The 21,805-nt window shown below is 38.2% G+C and overlaps 1 protein-coding gene across 2 annotated transcripts in view; it reads right to left on the bottom strand.

Moving 5' to 3' along the window:
• LOC137187455 (glypican-5-like) overlaps positions 1-21,805 on the bottom strand; it is a 60,213-nt gene that overhangs the window by 29,141 nt on the left and 9,267 nt on the right. For both annotated transcript variants that reach the window (XM_067596345.1, XM_067596344.1), the window contains 5 exons: positions 20,184-20,366; positions 18,378-18,550; positions 18,095-18,154; positions 17,583-17,705; positions 4,306-4,426 (listed from right to left, as the gene is read on the bottom strand). In XM_067596345.1, coding sequence (XP_067452446.1) covers positions 4,306-4,426; positions 17,583-17,705; positions 18,095-18,154; positions 18,378-18,550; positions 20,184-20,366 — 660 coding nt within the window. The remainder of the gene's footprint in view (positions 1-4,305; positions 4,427-17,582; positions 17,706-18,094; positions 18,155-18,377; positions 18,551-20,183; positions 20,367-21,805) is intronic.

The following is a 21,805-nucleotide window of genomic DNA, read 5'->3' as shown; positions in this document are numbered from 1 at the left end:
TAGAAAAAATCTAGATTAAGTTAAGGTTGGTTAGGCAACCAAAACTTTTGGCTAAGATTAGTAAAAGATCATGGTTAGAAAAAGCCAACATTATCTACTGGTCTCTGGTATTGCACACTCAAGCCTCTGGCATGAAAAGGGTTACCACACCCACTACTTCCTTCAGCAGTGAACATTTTCATTGGATGTGAATTAGAGCTGAAACAATTATTTGAATAATCAATCAGTCGATCAACATAAAAAATAATGGAAACAAATTCTGATAGTTGATTAATGATTTAAGCCATTTATCAAAAAAAAAAAAGCCAAACATTCTCTATTCCAGCTTCTCAAATGAGGATGTGTGGCTTTTCTCAGTTTTATATCATTGTGAACTGAATATCTTTTGAATTTTGGACTACTGGTTGAACAAAACAAGCCGTTTGAAGACCTTTTTCACTGACATTTTGACTTTTAATTAATTTTTTCCTTTTTTTAATTGAATCTATTTTAAGATATTCTATTTCTTGATTGCACTGAACTTATTCTAATATTTAATGTAGTTTGTAGTTTTTGAAAAGTGCTGTATAAATAAACACTATACTAAACACACTAAACAATCGACTGAGTAAAAAAAATGATCTACAAATGAATCAATAATGAAGACAGTTGCTGTAGCCCCAATGTAAATTGTTCACTGCAAAATCAGCTGTTACACCCAACGCAAACTTAATTCCTTTGGATACCGGGCTAGACCAAGACCTTCACGACGAGCAGAATTTTGCCAAGTCGTCTAATGAAGCTATCATTGGATATGTGCTGTCACTTAAGACAAAAGTGGATGAGGAGCGGTGAAGCCACTGCCCTTTTCTGTGTATGAGCAGCCCTCACAAGGTTGATTAGGCTTATCCTGATTGGCTGAGCATGTACATAAAAATTTTAATTGCCCGGATAAGTGAGTGACTACACTAATAGAATCCCATTAGAGGGCAAACCTTGCATGAAACAGAGCCCGCTGCTGCAAAAGGTCTAATTAACACCTAATACAAAATGGGACAGTGAAAGATAAGAAGAGAGAGAGGGAAAGACAGACCTCAAAAACATGGCTGATGATATAATTAAAATTCCAAGGATGCTTCTTTGTCCTCTTTCATATTTTGTTCCTCCTCTCGTCCTAGCTGTGCGAGTGTGTAAATGGCACACATGACAGGCATGACTAATAATTAATAAATGGTGTGCATTAATGTGCGCTCTCAGATGAATGGCTTCCCGCACAGAGAAGGCACTGGGGCAGTTAGCATGAAAGAAGCACAGCCCAGGCCCTGGATTTCCGAAGGTGACTTTAAACTTGTTCAAAGGACAGTAACGGCTCATAGTGTGTAGTTTCGCACAGAGTTTGTGTGCACAGACTTGCATTTTCTCAATTTATCAGAAAGATGGAAAGACTGCACACAATTTGGAACTGAAAATAGTTTGCGATGCATATGGGTTGTGTTATATTTGCATTTTTCCCTTTGGTTCATATTGTGGTCTGTTAGCATTTACCATCATCCATCTAACAGGCATGTATTACAAGTCCAAAATAAAAGGATCTTACTTTTCTTATCCTCATTGTGTCTTTGTTCTTGCGATCATGTTAGATACTTCAATGTTCTTTAAATCACAGACTAACAGGACACGTACGGGTTACATAGATTTAATGGGCTGGAGAAAGCAAATCTCATACATAAGTAATTATATGGTGCATGTGTGCTGTGTGTTTGTGTATGTGGCACGAGGGGATGCTGACTCGGCATTTCCTCCACGTAAATGCAACATGATTAATGGACTCCCCACCAAAATTAGACGGAGCACAGAAAGAGCTTCAACAGCAAAAAGAGTAAAGTAAATCTAGCATGTCCCATCCTATGATTTTTTTCCATGAATATTCCATCACCACCAACGACACTTGACAGAATTTATCAGGTTTTCTTGACAAACTACAATTTCCCACTTGACATTACGATTAAGCACTCGGTGAGCATGGCTTGCTGCTACATGAAAACATGTCATCGGTACCACTTATTCAAGTTAAACTGATATCTTGACCCTACAAGCAAACACCTGGAAATCTGAACTCTGTCTTCATTTATTTTATAGTTATAGCTAAAGATAAAAACTCTTCAAAGGCAGACATACCATATGTTTCTGTGTTGTCTTCTTGGCTTGTTTGTTTGATTTTTCTTCCAGTTTGTGTTTACTTGTCTGGCTTCCAGTTGGTCTGTCTGTTTCTATCAGCTCAGCTGACAGCCTGATTGACTCTCTAAGGGTCCCAAACACAATCACATGGTCCTTAGTACCAATAATGAATCATCATTATGAATAACCTTCATGTATCATTTTGATATGATTTTATGAATCATCCATGCAAATTGTATCACCGTATTACCATGCTGTCCAGAGCTTTGAGGGTGCCGCATAAATTCTGTGTAATTGTTGAATTAATTAATTTATTATTGCATGTTATTATCTACATCTGTTTAGAGTGCTGACATTTAAGTTTATTGGATTAAGCAGCGCTTCACACAAGAGGTGATAACAGATGATTGAGAGCCAGATGAGGCTCATCTGAGACATCACACTCACAGAGACAGAAACACACCCACAGATCGTGTTTCCATCACTTCAGAGGACATTACATGGACTTACATTCATTTCCTGGGGACTTACCCTAACCATAACCACTGCTTGCCTAACCCAAACCTAACCTTAACCTAAGTTTTCACCCAAAAATGTAATGATTTATTTTATGGGGACTTGCGTCACCAAAAAGGAAGCAAGTTCCCACAATGTGACTGTGTAAACAGATTTATGTCCCCACAACATGAATAATTCAAATACACACACACTCACTAAAACACACACACAGAACCCAGGCCCCTGCTGCAGCTTCATAACAGCCACATCACACTTTGGTTGCGAAGTTGATCTTGGAATATGACTAAAATAATAACAGCCAAAGTTCAAACTAACAAAAGAATCATTATTTAGGGTATTGATATGAATGGGTTGGATAAGCCCTCCATAACTCCATCCATGAAGGACAGAGTGCATTATACCTGCAGGATGCTGACCCATGCCACGTTCGTAGGTCATGGTCATGGCTGAGGTGAGGACAGGAGATATTAATGCTCTATGGGAGAGTTATGAAATTACACACATATCCTCTTGCTTATACTCTCATCTCACTTTATCTACACCTACATAAAAATACAGGTTTACAGCAGAGGCTGTAGCATGTGCCGGACCTAGCCCAGTGCAAAAATACGTCAAAAGCTGACATTGTTAAAGACTGGTTGAAGACAAAGAGAAAAAAAACTGTTCTGGTTATGCAGATCTAAAATAATCAATCCAAAAAATTAAATGTTATTACTGTGGGTTCCTAAACCATTTCTTAAGCAGAAATAAGCCAAAAATGCCAGACCTGCTGTAATAACAGTGAATGTGATCATTAAATCACCAAGATGTTTGGTACATAAGTATAATGCAATGAAGCAGAGATGTAAATACCAAAGCTCAGACATCCCAAAGGCCTATAAGTCATAAATTCACTGAATAAGGCTGATAGAAATACAGATACACACACTGCTGTTTATAGCTGTTGGAGGCAGCTGTTCCTGTCTCCATCATGCAAACTCACGGAAAAAGCATTATGTGAATTGTCAGAATTGTCAGATATGCACTGACATGTATATAAGATTATGAGGTATGTTACAAAGTTCCTGCTGATGCAAACTTGACATTTTGGCCTGAGAGCAGTGCTAGAAGAAAGAAAAAAAAGCTCATGGAGTGATGAATATGAAAAGTGTTTCTGGCCTATTAGATTTGATATTTTTAGTGTTTGAGAGATTATTTTTCTCTAATGGTGGTGCTAGAGGAAAGGTCAAGTGCTCCCCAAAGACGGCACCCTTTGGTGATCCTGAATATTCACTGCAAATTTCAGAGAGATCCAGCCATTATTTTTCAAGTGCTGGCAGAGAAATTTTGACCAGATGGTGGCACTTGAAGAAAGGTCAACAAATCATTATGAATCATCATCTGAGGACCATAAATATTCATACCAATTAGATGATAATCTGCACGGTAGTTATTAAGACGCAACACTGCTATCTGTTGGCCCTACCATTAGTGTGGGAAACAGATGAATATGATCCCTGTTAACATAAAACTTGGAACTCACTGAAAGCAAACGAAGATTTTGTTTAAGTAAGAAATAGTGAGAATAGTGTTTGCAAACATTTACCTCACCCACTTGTCCTAATTTGAAATGATCATGTGTGTGTGTACCTGTGTTAGTTGCTCCAGTTTCTGTTTCGCCCCCTTCAGGACAGGATCTGTATTACGGACGGTCATCTCTGGGTTCTCCCTCTGGGCTTTTAAGCTGCTGCCAACCACACGACCTGCATAACTACAGAACAAGAGAGAGACATATAGTACTTTCTGTCCCAGTTCTCTGAATGTGTGTGTGTGTATGTGTGTGTGTGTGTGTTGCTCTCCTGCCCCAGTTTTCCCACAGTCAAGATACTAGTGTGTTCAGTAAAGGGTGTAGTGATTCACTTCATGTGCATGGACACACACACACACACTAAAATAACTTTACTCCTGGCAAAAAAAAAACAAACAAAGAAGACTTCTGTTCAAGCAGAGGAGTCACTTGAGACACTCAACTATAGTGACATGAGATCATTTTCTGGTAGACTGATCTTAATCTTAATCACCTTGTTTAAGTCACAGGGATTTTTATTAAGAATAGATTCAGTTTATAGTCACTGTATTAGTGGTTTCAGCAAGGCAGTAAGATGATTTAAGGAATGTAAAAGATTTTTAGAAATGACTGAGCACTTACCAGAGGTTGAAAATAGAGTAACTAACTGTACCGTAAATACAATTTACAGGTGGTAATTTTGTCAGATTTTACACTTTTACTTGTATTTAAGAGGAAATTCTGTATCTTTTACTTCATTGCACTAATCACATAACTGTAGTTACTGGTGACTATATGCGAATATGATGTGATTCACTGCTGTACATAAAACCATCGATGGAGCTTCTACATCAAAGAAACTATTGCTGAAGCCACTGAAAGGGACCATTTTTGTATTGATCATTATTTTTCACTTTACTTTAACTCAGTAACATTTGAAATGCAGTAGGTTAAATGGAGTATATAAATGATACTTTAGTACTCTTTAGCACTAGTTTCTCTTTTGCAGATATTCGCAACTTTTTTCAAATAATTAATCAGAAAAAATAGTGTGAAAACGGTAAATGAACGTCATCCTTGATTGTCATTCTTAATCATCTCACACATTAAAGTTTAATGTAAGCGTGGGCACATCATTTGGTCTGTGTGAGGGTTTGGGGTGGGTGGATCAAAAGGGTGATGAAGTGAGAGAAAAGCAAAAGAGAGGAAGAAACAGCGGTTCATGAGTCATCTTTTTCCATGTTACAAAGCAACTTTGCTAGCTAATACAATCAGCCACCAACTCAGTAACCACTGACTCCACACCCTAAAAAACACAAACACTCTCTGGCAATGGCAATGAGGGAAAGGGATTGTGGGAACCAGACAGCAGAAACGAGGCGGACGAATCTAAAATGACTTGACTAATGCAAAGAGATGGTGTAGTGGTGAAGACCTCCAGCCTCTGGAGACATGTTTAATCTGCTGGTCTGGAATCAGATCACCCCAGAAACTTCACACGATGCATAAAGTCTGGAAGTTCCCAAAACAAAACTTTTCAAAGTTCCCACATAGATCATGTTTTAATGCACACATCCTTCTGGATTAAAGGTAATATCTTGGTGAAGGTTTGATTCAAGCCAAAGAGTTCTAGTCCTCAGGTCTGACTTACAAAGCGAGTTCAACGCAGTGTGACACTGTGTTACTTAGTTGCATTAAACCTAACACTGACAATCCATGATAACCACTCTCACAAAAGTGCTTCTGAACTGTCTCTGTTTCCAATCTAGCATGTTCACATAAAATAGGCAATATATTACATCAAAAGATCAAGAGCAGCGTATATAATTTAAGATAAGAAGAGCGTCTAATCCTCATGGGAAAATTAGGTCATTAGTGAGGCAAAAAAACCAACATAATGCAGTGAGGAAAAAGAATACTATAATAATATTTAAAAAAAATCAATAGAAATGGAAATAAACTAAATAAATTAAAGATTGTACTGCTGACACTCGATATATTCTGTAGCCTGGAGTGAGTATGGGGAAAAAATATTACTACCAGTTTTGCTCTTATGTTTCATGATGAGATGCATTATTTCAGTAATGGTGTTTCTGCTGCCAATGCAGGGGGAAATGGCATTTTACTGTAAATGATTAAACATAATGGCTATAGAAAAAGAACATTTGATGAAGGTCTTTGTGACTGTAACATTGTGTACATAAGTTAGTGGTATATGTTGTAGGGACACACAGCAAATATGTGTCTTGTGACCTGAGATAATGATTGGAAGATGAACTGCAGAGATGTGATGGAAGTTTGCCTGGGATGGCTTTATACCTCAAAATATGCTAACCTCAAAATATGACTCAACAAACGCATGGACAGACATGGCCAGTCAACTTAGTTTGTTAACAAATCTTAACACACTGATAAACAAAGAAGACATTGTGCATTCATGTATAACACGTAATATAATACAGTATAACACTGTAATCAAGATCTGGCACCTGTAGTTCTCTCTCGGTCTGCTTTCTTGTCTGTACTTGTGCTTTGTTGTTCTTGTGAAATGTCATTGGTAACAGCTGAAGTACTGTTCTGTTCCAATTCAAAGTCTGCATCTAGACAAGTAGAGTCCAAATGACCGGAAGTGTTCTTGCTCCATCTGTTTTATCTGGCATACATCGGGAGCTGACTTGTGTGAACTTGGGATAGCTGAGTATCCCAGAATGCATTTTGCACCAACCAACAGCAATGGCTGAGCCAAGTAAAAGTTGTAATTTTCACTCTAGGACCGTTATTGTGTCACTTTAGTAAGTTTTAATATTTTTTCAGGTGAGAAAGTGAGCATTTAGATTTCTAATATGTCATCAATTTTTCTGAATAATGCCTGTTTGTAAATTTGCTCTGACGTTTATGGAGGTCTGAGGAGCCGCTGGCTGTAGCCTTTTTTGATATATGATATAATATATGTATATATATTATATCATATATCATAATCATATCATAATATAAAATATATATGATATAATTCCTTTTGGAAGATAAATTTTGGTCTCACAGATGAAATATTATATTTGTTGCCACCACATTAGTTTCTCTGATGGTAAAGTTAAGCTTCATGTTTTTACTGGAGAGAACAACAGTGCTGCCTCTGTAGACTTAGGGCTCCTTATATGTACAGATGCTCTGAAGTGCTTGACAAGCGTGTAATAGGCTACGCTGAACCAATTACTGATGGAAATAGAAGAATCTGCTATCTGAATATGGTCTACCTGCTATCTGTTATTTGTGCAAAACTGCTCCTGAAACATATGAGTGTAAACTAGAGAAGTGAGTTGATTTGTCAGTGGGTGTGTCATGTTTCTTTTTAACATGCTCAACAGGGAGTTAACCATGCTGCACAAAACAAAGTGAGAAAGCTTCATAGAACTGCAAAGCCAAAATGAACTAATCTTGCTTTCATAAGACAGACCCTGCCTTGATTCACGGATCTCTTTTCAAACATCTCAAACACTATCACCATGGAAACTGCTTATATTCTTTAGAAAGATGCACCAATAAACAACAAAAGATCATAAGGTGCATCCCTTCTAATCACTGTGTATACAAAGACTTGACTCTGCTTTTACTGTGTGTCTGGGATGAGACTGTGTGTCTCATAAAACGAGGATATGATGCTTACATGTACTGACATGCCTAAAACAGAATGGAAAGACTGAGTATTCCATGTAATAACAGGATATTTGTCTACATGTAGATGCATTAACACATGTGAAGAAAGGCTCAGCATACGCCCTCAGCAGAAGAGGAGAGAAAAAGAAAAGGACGAGAAGGAAGGGAGGGTGAGGAGGGAGGATAGAAAAAACAAAAAAAAGCTCAATTAAAAACCACAGATTGTGTGCCAGGGGGAAATCCCAAGATTCCTCAGACTCCAGTAAAGATTTTAGGGATCAGTGTCAACACGGAACATCCAATGAGTCTGTTACAGATGCACAGTTGTCAACAGCTATTAAATATTCTGGTAGATATCATGTTTTCCTTTATCATCTTCTTAAAGTCATGAGTGTGCTTTTCTTTAATAACAATGCAGTCAAGAGTGACAGGTAATTGATTTGACCTTTATCTATTCAAGGTTGGCTGAGCATGTTTGCTCTTTTACTGCAACACCCCGTTTACGGTTGAAACAGAACAGAGCAATGAAAACACACAAGAGACAAACAAAAAAATAATGTTTAATAAACGAAAATATAATGGAACCAGGTTGACTCCAGCAAAGATTTTAGGGATCAGTGTCAACACCGCACATCCAATGAATCTGTTACAGACGCACGATTGTCAACACCTCACAAATATTCTGGTAAATATCATGTTTTCCTTTATCTTCGTCTTTAAGTCATGAGTGTGCTCTTCTTCTTTAATAGCAATGCAGCCAAGAGTGACAGGTAATTGATTTGACCTTTATTTATACAAGGTTGGCTGAGCATGCTTGCTCTTTTACTGCAACACCCAGTTTACAGTTGAAACAGAGCAGAACAATGAAAACAGAAAAGAGACAAAAAAATCCAGAGGAGACATGCAAACTACTGCAATACAAATCTCTGAATCTTATTGTGCATTGAAGAAGAGTTGTCATTTCTTTGTAGCTAATTGAGAGCAATAAGCTACACTGTATAAAACAGTATCATCCGCATAAAGATGTATTTGACAGTCAAGGATGGAAAAGACAACATTTTAAAAAAACAGGAAAGCATGTAAATATATATATATATTATAGTTAAACTTTTAATACTTCTACCACGCAAATTTTATTGCAGAAACTACATGATCTTAAAGTTACCACTGGTTTCATATTATGGATAAGCAATGCCCACAGAGAATCTACACAAAAAGGTTTGTGCTGTGTCATAATTAACACAGGAGCTCCTCAGGGCAACATTTTATCTACTGTTTTATCTTCTGTATATACCAATGAAATTATAATACACAACAAAAGCCATGGTTTATACAAATAAACTGTTGACCTGGCCTTTATTGGCCTTTTGTATGAGGCAAAGTGCCCTCAGGCTTAACTCCAGCAAAACATAATAATTGATTATTTGCTCTAAACAAGACTTTTCCACTCAGCCCATCATAATCAATGATCTGTTAGTGGAAACTGTAAACAACTTAGTAGTAGGACTAGTAGGAATATACAAAGTTCATCGGCTCAAACAACATAATAGTTTTGTTGTAAGGTAGCAAATTTTACAAGTGGTCTCAAAGTGCTCTGTTGTGCAGTATCATGGTATGGTGACCTGAATAGTAAAAACAGGAGCACACTGGTGAGGGCTATCAATGTAACCAGTAAACTAATTAAAAAGCCACAGAACCAGTTGGTGGCTATATAGGAACAGAGGACTAAGGCTCTGTGTATCAGAGGAACCTTCACATTCCCTGTTTTCCAGATTCAAGCTAAATGCTGGTGGGCACTACAGGAAGCCTCTGGCTATGTAAGAAGTAATTCATACCACAGGCAATTGTTCAGCTCAGTTCTTAGAGACTCATGTTGAGTTTTATTAAATTCAGTGCAATGAATTCAATTATTTGGAGCATCCCACCTGAAGAAAATAGAGAATAAACCTTGTAATAAATCAACTGTGTGAAAGGCATTTAATAAATGTATGAACAAACAGGGACAACATTTTTTATTGTCTAAACTACTGACTAAATCATAAAAAACAAAGGTTAACAACTGACATGGAGCTGAGATTGGGTCTAAAAGCAAACTGATGAAGAGTGCTGCAAAGGGAATGCCTTCAGCTATTGATTAACCACTCCCGGATAAGTGACAGGAAGGACAACCTGAAATTTTGACAATAATTATCAGGGCCACATGAGCAAATTTCCATGATTTTGACTTTGTAATATGTAATGGAAAGATTAATTATTTATGTACTACGCTCTGTCAGGATTAGTGCAATAGAATAGAAAAGATAAGGATCCACATTGTTCTCACTTATCAGCTCTGTAACAGGAGACATTCCTTAAACACACTGCCAGCGGCAGCAACATGTCTGCTGGGAGGTGAAGAGATATCATTCTGACTTAATGCTAAACAGCCATCAGATATACTGAGACTGGAGATGAAAAGGGGGTGGCTTTGTTTGTTTTAATTTGACTGCCTTTCAGTATTCAGTAAGTGCAATTAACATGAAAGTTCAAGCAGAAATGTAGTGAATGTCAGTGTCATTGATTAGACTCACCCACATCAGATCTTTTGCCTCTTTCATTAATTTGGCATGTTTTTATACAAAGAAATCACACATGGCAGGGTTGATAGACATGGGTATTCTATGCAAAGATTACTGAGGTCAAATCATTTCTGCTCAGTTACTTGTAATTGAAGGGGTGCAATTATAAGCATGTCATGTAGGTGCAAGGCTATTAAAAAAAGCACCAATAGGAAAAGAGTAACAACCACACACTCCCTCAAAAAACATTTCACTTCAAAACATTTTGCCCGAATGAAGATTAACCAACCAGGATCAAAACAGTTACTTGTAATAGCCATTTGGTACCTGCTGTCTTGCTGAATGTACTGGAAGCTATCATTGCTCTGAATGAGCTATTGGCCAGATTACAGACTGTCGGGTCGCTCTGTCTGTTTGACACCAGGTGATAATGTAGCAGAAAGTGTTGGACAGACTTCCGCTTCCAATAGGCAACATAGGCGGCCGCCAAAATTACTCCCAGAAAAAAAAAAAGTGTTCATCAGTGAATGATCATCACAGTCAGAACATGCTAGAGCATTGATGATGATGTAACAAACCAATTTTAATATGCACTGGAACGAGCTGCGGTTAACATTCTCCCAGCATCTCTATAGAATACACTGGTGTCCTTGATATGTTTTGGTTTTAAATTATGTCATATGAAAGGTTTTACTTATTAGTCATGTATTTATTTCAAAAGAATCTACACATTTTGAAGCTGTATTTGTATTCATGTTGGATATTATTCATTGATCTTTTGCACATATACTTTGTATGTTTCCAAACAATCTACAAATTTCTGTTCTATTTACAGTTCCTTTTAAATCATATTCATACTTAAGTTCTCTATGGTCTATTTATGATTCCCTCGTGAGAGTTTTGCATGTCTTTCTTGTGTTTTTTGTTGACTTTGATATGACTCGTTTTAGTCATATATTGCAATTGCAATTAGATTTGTTTTAGTAAATATTTTAATTAACAAAAAGCATGTTTGCATCTTTAGAACCATCACTGCACATGTATTTATTTATCTATTTAATTTTTCAGGGGTTGGGGGCTGGTCCTGCAGATGGCAAACAGAGGTGTGACTGTGAGTGACACTTAATAAGATCTGGTTGAACGACAGACATAATTCACCGGCACCATAACGACAATGGTGTTCCGCTGTTGCCCTCGGTTACTGCAGGGTTGCTAACGGTAACACACACAGAGATCCATTCTTCTGTCTCATCCCTGCAGCAAACATTTAAAGCGGCTGTACTGTGCACGCAAACATGTGCACGCTCACACACAGGCACACTCGTACAAACACAGTGAAAATTAAATTACCTTAGATAGCGATCTGATCTGAGGGAGAAGTGTAATTATGAGAGTCACAACCTCAATTGTAAATGTAGCTGCATTCCAATGAGTCATTTACATAGCTGTGTGTCTCTCTCTCACACACACACACAAACACACACACACACTACACTGACACCTGAGGCTTATACCTGTACCTCTTGTGTCAGATATGGAAATGATATGCTGTGGTTTGGCTGGGTTTGATAAAATTGCACTTAGTCTCACTTTCTCTATCCTCTACAGTCCTCCTCACCCCCTCCAGATAATTCTTTCTCTGCTTTTGACACCATTTCCCCGATTCTGTGAAGCAGTAATGGCTCATGTAAAGCAGATTTTAATGCATTAATACACAAAACACTTCAAAACATCGGGTGTGGCATGTCTACAGTGGTGGAAGCAGAGTTAATATCTTTTTACGTGGGGTCGTGATAAGATGCTTCCCTCTTCTGGAGGCAATCAGCTATTACACTTCTAATTGGCTACATAAAGAGTTCAGATTAATCAGCCTGTACAGCTGCAAAACACACGCCTTAAAACTTTAACAATCATGAATATTCCAGTACAGTCAAGCACTATGAATACATTATCACATGGCTGTATTTGTGTCGTCTCGTTTGGAGGCCATTATCAACATTCAACTACATATAACACACTGTATTGTATCTGTTTGGTATTTATCTGTATGCCAACCTGCTTTTAATGAAGAAAAATTCATAGAGGAAGAAAATGGCTGATGTAAATTAGCCATGTGACATTAAGAGAGGAAGGATGGATAGGAAGCTGCTCAGTGCAGCTGCGACTTTAAATGTCATGATACAATCTAAATGTCTTTGTATGTTTTATGTAGAGCAGATGTATCGAATTACATTTACAGTTTCATTTTCACTGTTCTGTATGTGATGTGATGGAAAAACACATACGGTGGTAAAGATGATGAGGTTTGGCTAATGTGCTTATTGTTTATTTGTAGTGTGTTGTACTATCCTATTTCCAGTACTATCCTTCTTCCAGTCATATGTCTTGCACTGATCCTTTAAAGGATATAGCTGGCAATTTTCTACATTTTTCTTATGGTCAACAAATCTCATGTGCAGAGCCAAACCAACAATGAATTGATTCTACTTACAATAAGAAATAATATATATATATATCAGGTTTTGGACACACACACACATAATACTTGTAAGTAATATCAGTTCATTCTTGGTTTGACTCTGCACATGAAAATCGCCATCCATAGCCTTTAATCAGTTTAACTCAAATATGGGCTTATTTGACTATATATGGTTTTTTATTTTGCTGCGAGGTAAATAAAAGCATTGTAACTCCCACGTCAAGTAATTTTGAAGGGTGTTGTCCTAACAACTTTATCTGATTGTGTACTTTGTGATGACCCATTGCTGTCTCTGTATATTTAAGCATGTGTGTGTAGGTGGATTGGCCGGGAGCGATCGGAGCAGAGTCTCTACTGCCAGTCGGGCTCTGCCGTTGCCTCAATGTGTATATGCAGCAGAGCTGAGAGCAAGTTTTTAAGGATACTTATTGTACATACATGTATTTTGACATTTTGTTATGTAAGATATGTGTTGTAAACAGCTTGTATTTTTATAGTGTATCTGCTCTCTTCAAATGGGTGGACTGCCTTTTTCTTCTGTAAACATTTTCTCCTGTTTATTTGTATGCAGGAAGAAATGTTTATTTGGCTTGCATTTAATGTAGACTAGTTTGGTAAATTTTTGAAATGTTTCTTTAATTTGTTGTTTTGGCCTGAGTTTACCCTATTGATATATTTCTGCATGATCCTATTTAAGATGCCATTAAGCATAAAATATAAAAATAATAATAAAATGCTTCAACTACATTGTTGCGAGGCTTGATTTTAGGACTGTGGGGGAAATGACCCCCACACCTCCTGTGTTGTGACTCTTATTCCCCTAGACATGGGTGTAACTATCCTCATCTTTATGCTAGCTCGTAACCTTGAAAATAGACAAGCTAATAATCTGCTCTCCTCTCTCATCCCCTCTCAGACTTTCACATCAATCTGTCTGTCTGCCGTTTCTCGCACTTTCTCTCACTACACACTCTCACAAAACACAGACATTTGTAAGTGAAGTGGGTCAGAGGGCGGAGGAGATGAATGGAGGTCTGAATAGAAGGATGGGGAGATGAATGGATGGCTGAATAAATGAATGAATGGGTGGATGGATGGATGGAAGAGAGAAGAAGATGTAAAGAGGTCAGAGAGGCACAGGCTGGCTGCTCTCCAACACAGGCCACTAGCCCTCTAAGCAAAACTTTACCCTGCAACAAACTTGACAGATGATGACAGTCAGGATTACTGAATATTTTACTTCTTGTCTTGTTCAGAAATCTCACCTTACTGACCTGTCACAGACTAAATGAAAAAGGACTATGGATTTCTGATTCAGGATAGGTTTTTCCAAACTGATTAATTATGTGCTGGGCTAAAATGGCTTGAAATTAACATCGTAATTATATTACCTATTTCAGTTAAAGACAAATAATTAAAAATAATTGTTTTAGATGCATCTTATAGGATTTATCCCCTGCAGTATTATCAGATGAGATGTGGCTTAGTTGTTAGAAGAAAGGTGAGAAGGTAAGAGCAGGTAATTTGTTAGGGACGATCATTGGGAAACTTTTATCATGGGGATCTTATCAAATGAGACCAGTGACACATTGTTCACTCTTTAACCTGCATTCAGCAACCATTAAGTCAGACTTGATGACCAAAAACAGTTTTCAAATTGATCAAAACAATTCAAAACAATTGATTTATTAAAACAACTGACCTACTGCTTTCAAACACCAGTCTGTACTTACATACCAAAGCTATTTTATCCAATATGCTTATTTTTTGTAAGAAACTGCTTTGGCACCTGATATGTTAGCTAAACTGCAGTTTTCTTCTCTGTATTATAAAAAACCCTCTTTTGTTTGATACAAGTATTCATGTGTGTCAGTAACATCCCTACTGTGTTATTCATATTTTCAACCTCTTGAATCACAATTATGTCATGTTTTTGATGATCAGAGTTATCACTACTGCACCTAAAACACTTGAAACATGATTAACTTGGGGTTTGTGAATCCAGTATGGACATATTGTCAATGAACTCAAATGATGTTTTATTCAAATATTTAAAAAAAAACCCAAAAACATCCCTCCTGTTTTCCTACTTCATCAATGATGTCACATGTCACAACATTATAATATTTGTTTGTATTAGAACATATATTTCTGAGTGTTACATGCATGTTATAATAAATATAAATACTTATTAAAAATGTATCCTTTATAGCATATATGAAGGAAATAATTGATCTAAAGGAGGTCCTGTTATAGTTTTCTTAAAATAGCAGAGGCACAGAAATGGCAGTACTATTAATTAAATAAAGGTTTACTGGCCTTCATGTCAGCACTGATGGTGATAAAGCAAAGTGAGTCTGTGTGTGTGTGTGTGTGTGCGTCTCTGTGTGTATATATGTGTGTGTGTGAGTCTGTGTGTGTGTTTGTGTAGGATGTCCTTGCAAGGCTTCATGGCCTGTTTCATATGGTTGATAGACCATTAATGGAAAACTTTCTCCATCACAGCAAACCATTCCCTACTGAGATGAACAGAACATAATGTGTGCATGTGTGTGTGTGTGTGTGTGTGTGTGTGTGCGTTTGCGTGTGTCAAGTAAAGTCAATTTTATTTGTAACCCAACATCACAAATCACAATTTGCCTCAAGGGGCTTTACAATCTGTTCAACATACCATACCCTCTACCCTTAGACCCTCGATTTGGATAAGTAAAAACTCCCCCCCCCAAAACATTTGAACTGAGAAAAAAATGGAAGAAACCTCAGGAAGAGCAACAGAGGGGGGGGGGACCGTTCAGCCAGGACGGCAATAAATGTCATGTGTGCAGAATGTCTGTGTGTTTTGGGACAGGGCTATGAGCAGTTAGATGCCAGATGAATACAATAATTCCATATTCAGTGTGGATTGAAGGGTTCATGTTAGTATTGTGTGTGTTGGACTGTGTTTATGTGCGTGCGTGTGAATTTGTGTATGTGTGTGTGTGTGTGTGTGTTGGTACATGCACGTGTGTTTGCCCATTTGTCTTGTTACCAGTTAAAGCTGCCAATGTAATCACCATGAGAAAGACTCTGGAAATGAACTCTCTAACCTTCACAACCCTGTCACCCCCCCCTCCCCACCCTGGCCAACTATTAGGAGCCACACACACACACACACACACACACACACACACACACACGTCCAGGCACACTCATTATTCTCATATGCTGAATTTTGCATAATTTTGTCCCCTTTTTAATTGTAAAAATCATACTGACTAAAAATGGCACATTTTAATAAGGACAATCTAATAATGTGCTCCATTTTGTTGGAATATATGTAAATGATATAATTAATTTCTTGTATATGTAATTATACTTCTCTACTCCTGTCTTTTTTCACTCTTTTGTCAGCTAGTGGAACTCAACAGTCTTCTAGTTCTTGAGAGCTTTTAAACTTGACAATCTGGCTCTGATGATTATCAGACTACATGGATGCATGGATGACTATATTTAATCCTCATAAAGCTCCCTTTCAGATAAATACGAACGATACAAACCCACTGAATGGACAGTGAACTTCTCAGTGGCAATTTTCACATCGATGTCAGATTTATCTAAAGTAAGAAAAACTTGATTTGACCAGTGAAGCGCAGTCGAGTTGATGTAAAAGCCATGAAAGCATGTTAACATCTTTCTCACACACCTACTGGATTGTCATTTAGCACAGAATGGTGGCTGGGTGCTACAGTATATTGGAAATACATACTGTACCTCCTACTGTACATCAACATTGCTGCAATATACTGCAGCGTCGGGGCAACAGTGGCAGTACAGAGAGCAATGCTAATGAGCAACACTCCAGTCAGTGAGCGAGGAATGAACAATGGAACAACTTGGATTTTACATGGCCTCTTAAAGGTGCAGTGTGTAGAATTTAGTGGCATCTAGTGGAACGGACTTGGCAGAAATGCAATATAATATTCATAAGTATGTTTTCATTAGTGTATAATCACCTGAAAATAAGAATTGTTGTCTTTTTGTTACCTTAGAATGAGCCTTTATATCTACACAGGGAGCGGGTCCTCTTCCACGAGCCCACCATGTTGCACCGCCATGTTTCTACAGTAGCTCAAAACGTACAGACCTAACATTGGCTCTAGAGAGGGCTTTTCACATTTTTCGCAAGTTTCGAGGCCACCATAGGTTCTCCTACATACTTGGAAGCAGGAATGGGTATTTAGTTTGTAGCAATCTGCAACCTCACTGCTAGATGCCACTAAATTCTACATACTGCACCTTTAAATGCTGCACAGGAGCTGAAATTTCAACTTGAGCCTGACCAACCTTTTTCAGAGTCCAAAGCTGATATTTTTATGTCATTCTCTCTCTTGTACATGCATTTACAGTAGTGCAGTATTTAAAGTAAACTTGTTATGTTGTTTTAGCTCTGTATCCCAGTGCACTGGGTCTGAGATAAAAAAAAAAAAAGACTACAGGTTAACTGTTACTAACAAAAATTACATTCCGTCTGTTGGTGTTGTATTTTCAGCATTCATCCAATGTGGAACTTTATAAGCAATATGACAGAAACAGTTCAATTCAATCGAGTCCATCCAGAACCACATACTGTGTCAGGGGTACTGCTCTATATCTATGATTAAGTAATGCATGTAATGTAAAATACACACACCTCTCTACGACGTCTTGGCCACTCCAGCATGTGTGCTGCTCAACCTCCATCTCACTTTCACAAAGCATCTCTGGTAGCTCTGAGAAAAACCACTGGTACCGCTGGATGGAGCCCTCAAACTCCCTGAAAGAGAGACAGAAAAACATCCAAGGTTTTGTTTTCTCAGTCACACTTTTAGTCAATGACTAAATTCTTCAGGAAGAATGACAATTAAAACTGTATTATTCAGTGTTCAATTCAATTATTCAACTATCATGACTCGTAGAGGCAGTTGCATTAATATTTGCATTGACTCATTTTCACAGATGTTTCCAGAGATTGTTCAATATATAACCTAAGTCCAGGGAAAACGAACTCTGGTGTTAACAACACTGTATTTTCTTTTAGGGCTAATGAACAGACACAGTAGAGTAAATCACCATTGTAAAAACCATGAGCACATGATCACATGATTAGATTTCTGTAATTTCAATACTTAATACTCATTAAATGATTCATGGAGATGAATTTACCTTGACAGTTTTTTCAGGCTGCGACTCTTGTCGCCTCTGGAACCTTTCAGAGGGAAGGACCTGGTGGGATACACACGTTTACGTACAAACACAGTCACAAACACACAGAAAAAAATGCTTAATTTAATTTTCTTCTGCTAAGACTGAAGGTCAAAAGAACCTCTAGTCAATCTCCCTGTTCACTGATATAATCCACCTACTGTGGCTCAATACTAACCCTAACTTTCCCTAAATATTCTCACCTTTGTCAAGAACATACTTTACACACATGTATGTGACTCACCTCCGGGATTGCGGCTGCAGAAGTTGATGTGCAGCAGGGCCCGCTGAGGGTGGTGAAGTCACGGATGACCTCTCTGAGGTTGCTGATGTCACAGATGTTGGAACATGCGAGGTGGTGGGATGTGTACTCATCATCATTGGACCAGCAGCCTGGGGTCCGCACACCTTCTCTACCTGAGGAGGAGACAGAGTGGAGGGTAGTGCCTGGAGGGCTGACGATGTTCCTGCTTTTGGTTTATTCTGAAATACCCCTACTGTCCTATCAGATGAGCTCAATACCCCTTCATGGTGACTACTCATCATGTTGAAAATGTGCTCATTTTAACTGATTTTAAGACGGATGTTATTTAACACTATTAAATATATAAACATGGATGTTGTATATAACTTGGGGTAGCAGAAGCTAGATGTTTAACCCTTCAGCTATCTCATCTTCCCTGAGTTTTGCAACTGACTCAGGCTGTTGGGAGGTGAATCCTGTCGGGTCAGCCTTTTATAGCTGGAAGTTTATTGGTTATTGTGATCACTGATCTGGCAAGCCAAAGGCAACTAGACTCTCTGGCTTGTTCCTTTTAGATATACTACCTGGATCATCATTTTCATACACATAGCACTAAATTGAGTATTTAGTATTTCATAAAATGACACAAAAAGTCTAATTAGTTCACATAACATAAATGCATTTCAATCTAAACTACCATGAAGTTCAAACTATGTGGGTAGAATGATGAAACTGGATTTGTGTTGTGTACTATCTGCAAAGTAAAAACAATTTCTTTTTTGTGCTGTAAAGCAGTGTTCATTAATGCGGCCAAAGAGGCCAAATTCCCCTCAAAACCACCCAACACAGTGGAGCACAACACAAAATCCATAGCAGAGGCCAGTAGCTTTAGGTTTTCTCCACAGTGATCTTATTTGTTTACAGAATTTACTGCTATATCAAAAGGTGTGTTGTAATTATCTGCTTCCCCTGAAATGCTGCACATAGCACATACAAACTGTCAAAGGGTTCAATGTTAGCTTTCGGTGGTATGTCTGATGAATGAAAAGCTTGATCAAACATTTAATGAAGTGGTATGTTCTTATTAGCCGCAATTATCAGTGCGATTATGCTTGTGTGTGTTTGTTTACTTCTCAGGAATCTACTCTACTAAGTCCACAGTGTTCTCTCAAAGGTTGGACGGCTACTCTATTTCTTCCTCCAACAGTGTGTGCATGCATGCATGTGTTTGTGTGTCGTCTGTTTGTCCAGAGATTAGCCACAGAAACTTTCTCATCACTCAGAACCAAGCTGCATTCTGGGTATTGGTTGTCCCGCCAACCGGAGCCTTTGTCTGGCGCTGGATCTGTATTCACACTCACATACATACACATTAACGCACACACACACAGACTGAGGGGAACCCCAGATTCTCTAAAGAATGAGTCTGTTTTTAGACCATCTAGGTACAAGGCTTTTGTGAGGAGATCCAACTGCCAAGCTGAAAGAAACCCACGGCCTTCCTCAGTCTGTGTCCAAAATTCAAATGACTTTATTATTGGGGTATATGAGTAAGGATGGTTTAACAATCTGTTACTGATCCTAATTTAATTTTGAACACTGGTGTATTTAGTTAATTGAGCATTTAAACCATTTTCATAATGTTTAGGGGACTGGAATCAACTCCAAAACTGCAAACCTTCGTTCACGTAGTGTATAACAAACAACTTCTATAGATTTTCTCCACAATAATACCATACATCTCTTCACACATCTGCCCTGTCTGCAGTCCATCTTCCCCACCATCCTTTCATCCCCTCTCCTTACTGTGGCAGTGATGCGTGGCCCGTGCAGCTGAGCGTGCAGTATGGCGTCATTCACATGGTTTCGGACCGCCAACAGAGCGAGCTCCATGCTGTTGTGGTTGCTGCTGGTTGCTAAAGTAGCGGATAACCGTTGAAGCAATACCACCAAACTCTCCCAAGGGGCGCCAAGTTCTGATACACCAACCTAAATCAAAGAATGGACAGAAGAAAATGAGAAATGGATCGGAGGATTGGAGGGAGAGAAAAATGTGCAGGGGGTGACCGTTGATGAAATAAGGAAAAGGAAAGGGAAGTTGAGGACAAGAGCAAGTACAGGTTTTAATGTCACGTTTTGAAGAAAGTCAATGAAAGACTGATTGTGATTATGCTTTCCTTAGAAAAACAAATTAATAGGTGGATGGAAATAAGACATATTGAGCATCTATCTCATGACAACAGCGTGATATCCCTGTAACAGAGATAGTATTTGTAAAAATGAGGACCGCATTTCAGTTGCTTCCTGCTACAGAGAGGCTGCTGCTACTGTACTTGTCCTCCTGGCTCTCTTTGGCTTCGCTGTATGTGTTTTTCTTTTCTCATTCGCTTTACTGAAGAGGATAAACATAATGGGAGTTGTTTTTTAGTTGCATCACACTTTCTTCGCTTCCAAGAAACTCTCAAGCAGGATGAGCAGTGGCATTTTCCAGTTTTGTGCTATAAAGAAGTCTTTCTGTTGTGGGCGCTGTTAAAGCTGTCCAGCAAGTTTCGAAGCAGTCCAGTAAAATGCAGTGAAGACGCTGCCAATTCTCTTGGCAATTCTCATGTTAGTTGTCAGCCGCAAAATTAATGTGGAAATAATTTATAGGAGTTAAAATGCTATGAATGACTGATTCAGCAGTGCAAGCAATGGAAGCATTACTACAACTTTGTTACTTGCTTCTTCCCAGACAGAGGGAGACAAATACTCTGAAGCCTGTGATGCATCTAAAATAGTGTCAGCTACAGTACACGCACACACACACACACACACACACACATACACACACACACACACACACGAACTTTTACTCATTTCCAAACACTAAATCTGGAGGAGATTACAAGGAATTTAGAAGAGCAAAACACTATTGCAGTGAGATCTCTAAACATATTTACTTTTGGAGTGACAGGAGGTTTAAATTATGAGCATGCTTATTTGCCTCCTTGCCAAAAGGGAAGATCAATATCAATATCATGTCTGCTAGTTCAACATTAAGATGGAATCAGGAGGCAATCACCTTAGACTGAAAGCAGAGGGAAACAGCTAACCTGGCTCTCTCTAAATTCATATATCCACCGCTCAACACCTGTAATTAACATACTGTATCTTGTTTTTTTTTAATTCTATTTAATTAATTTTTTTTGGCTTATAGCAGGAATTAAGTGCTGTAACTATTTTTTGACAAACAACAGTTTATCAATCTGCCCAGTATGTCTGTGCAGCATCTCTGCTGGTTGCCTGGAAACCACAAGGCGATGCCAAGAAACAGTTACAGCAAACTCCCAGTAAAACCACAAGTTGAAGTTTGAAACATTTCTGTTTGTGTGCAGATGAAACAAATGAGATACAACATTTTAATTTATAAAATTTGGACCTGCTATTAG

The sequence above is a fragment of the Thunnus thynnus genome, chromosome 8, assembly GCF_963924715.1.
Source record: "Thunnus thynnus chromosome 8, fThuThy2.1, whole genome shotgun sequence".
NCBI lineage: Eukaryota > Metazoa > Chordata > Actinopteri > Scombriformes > Scombridae > Thunnus > Thunnus thynnus.
This window is presented reverse-complemented; position numbering and strand designations above follow the sequence as displayed.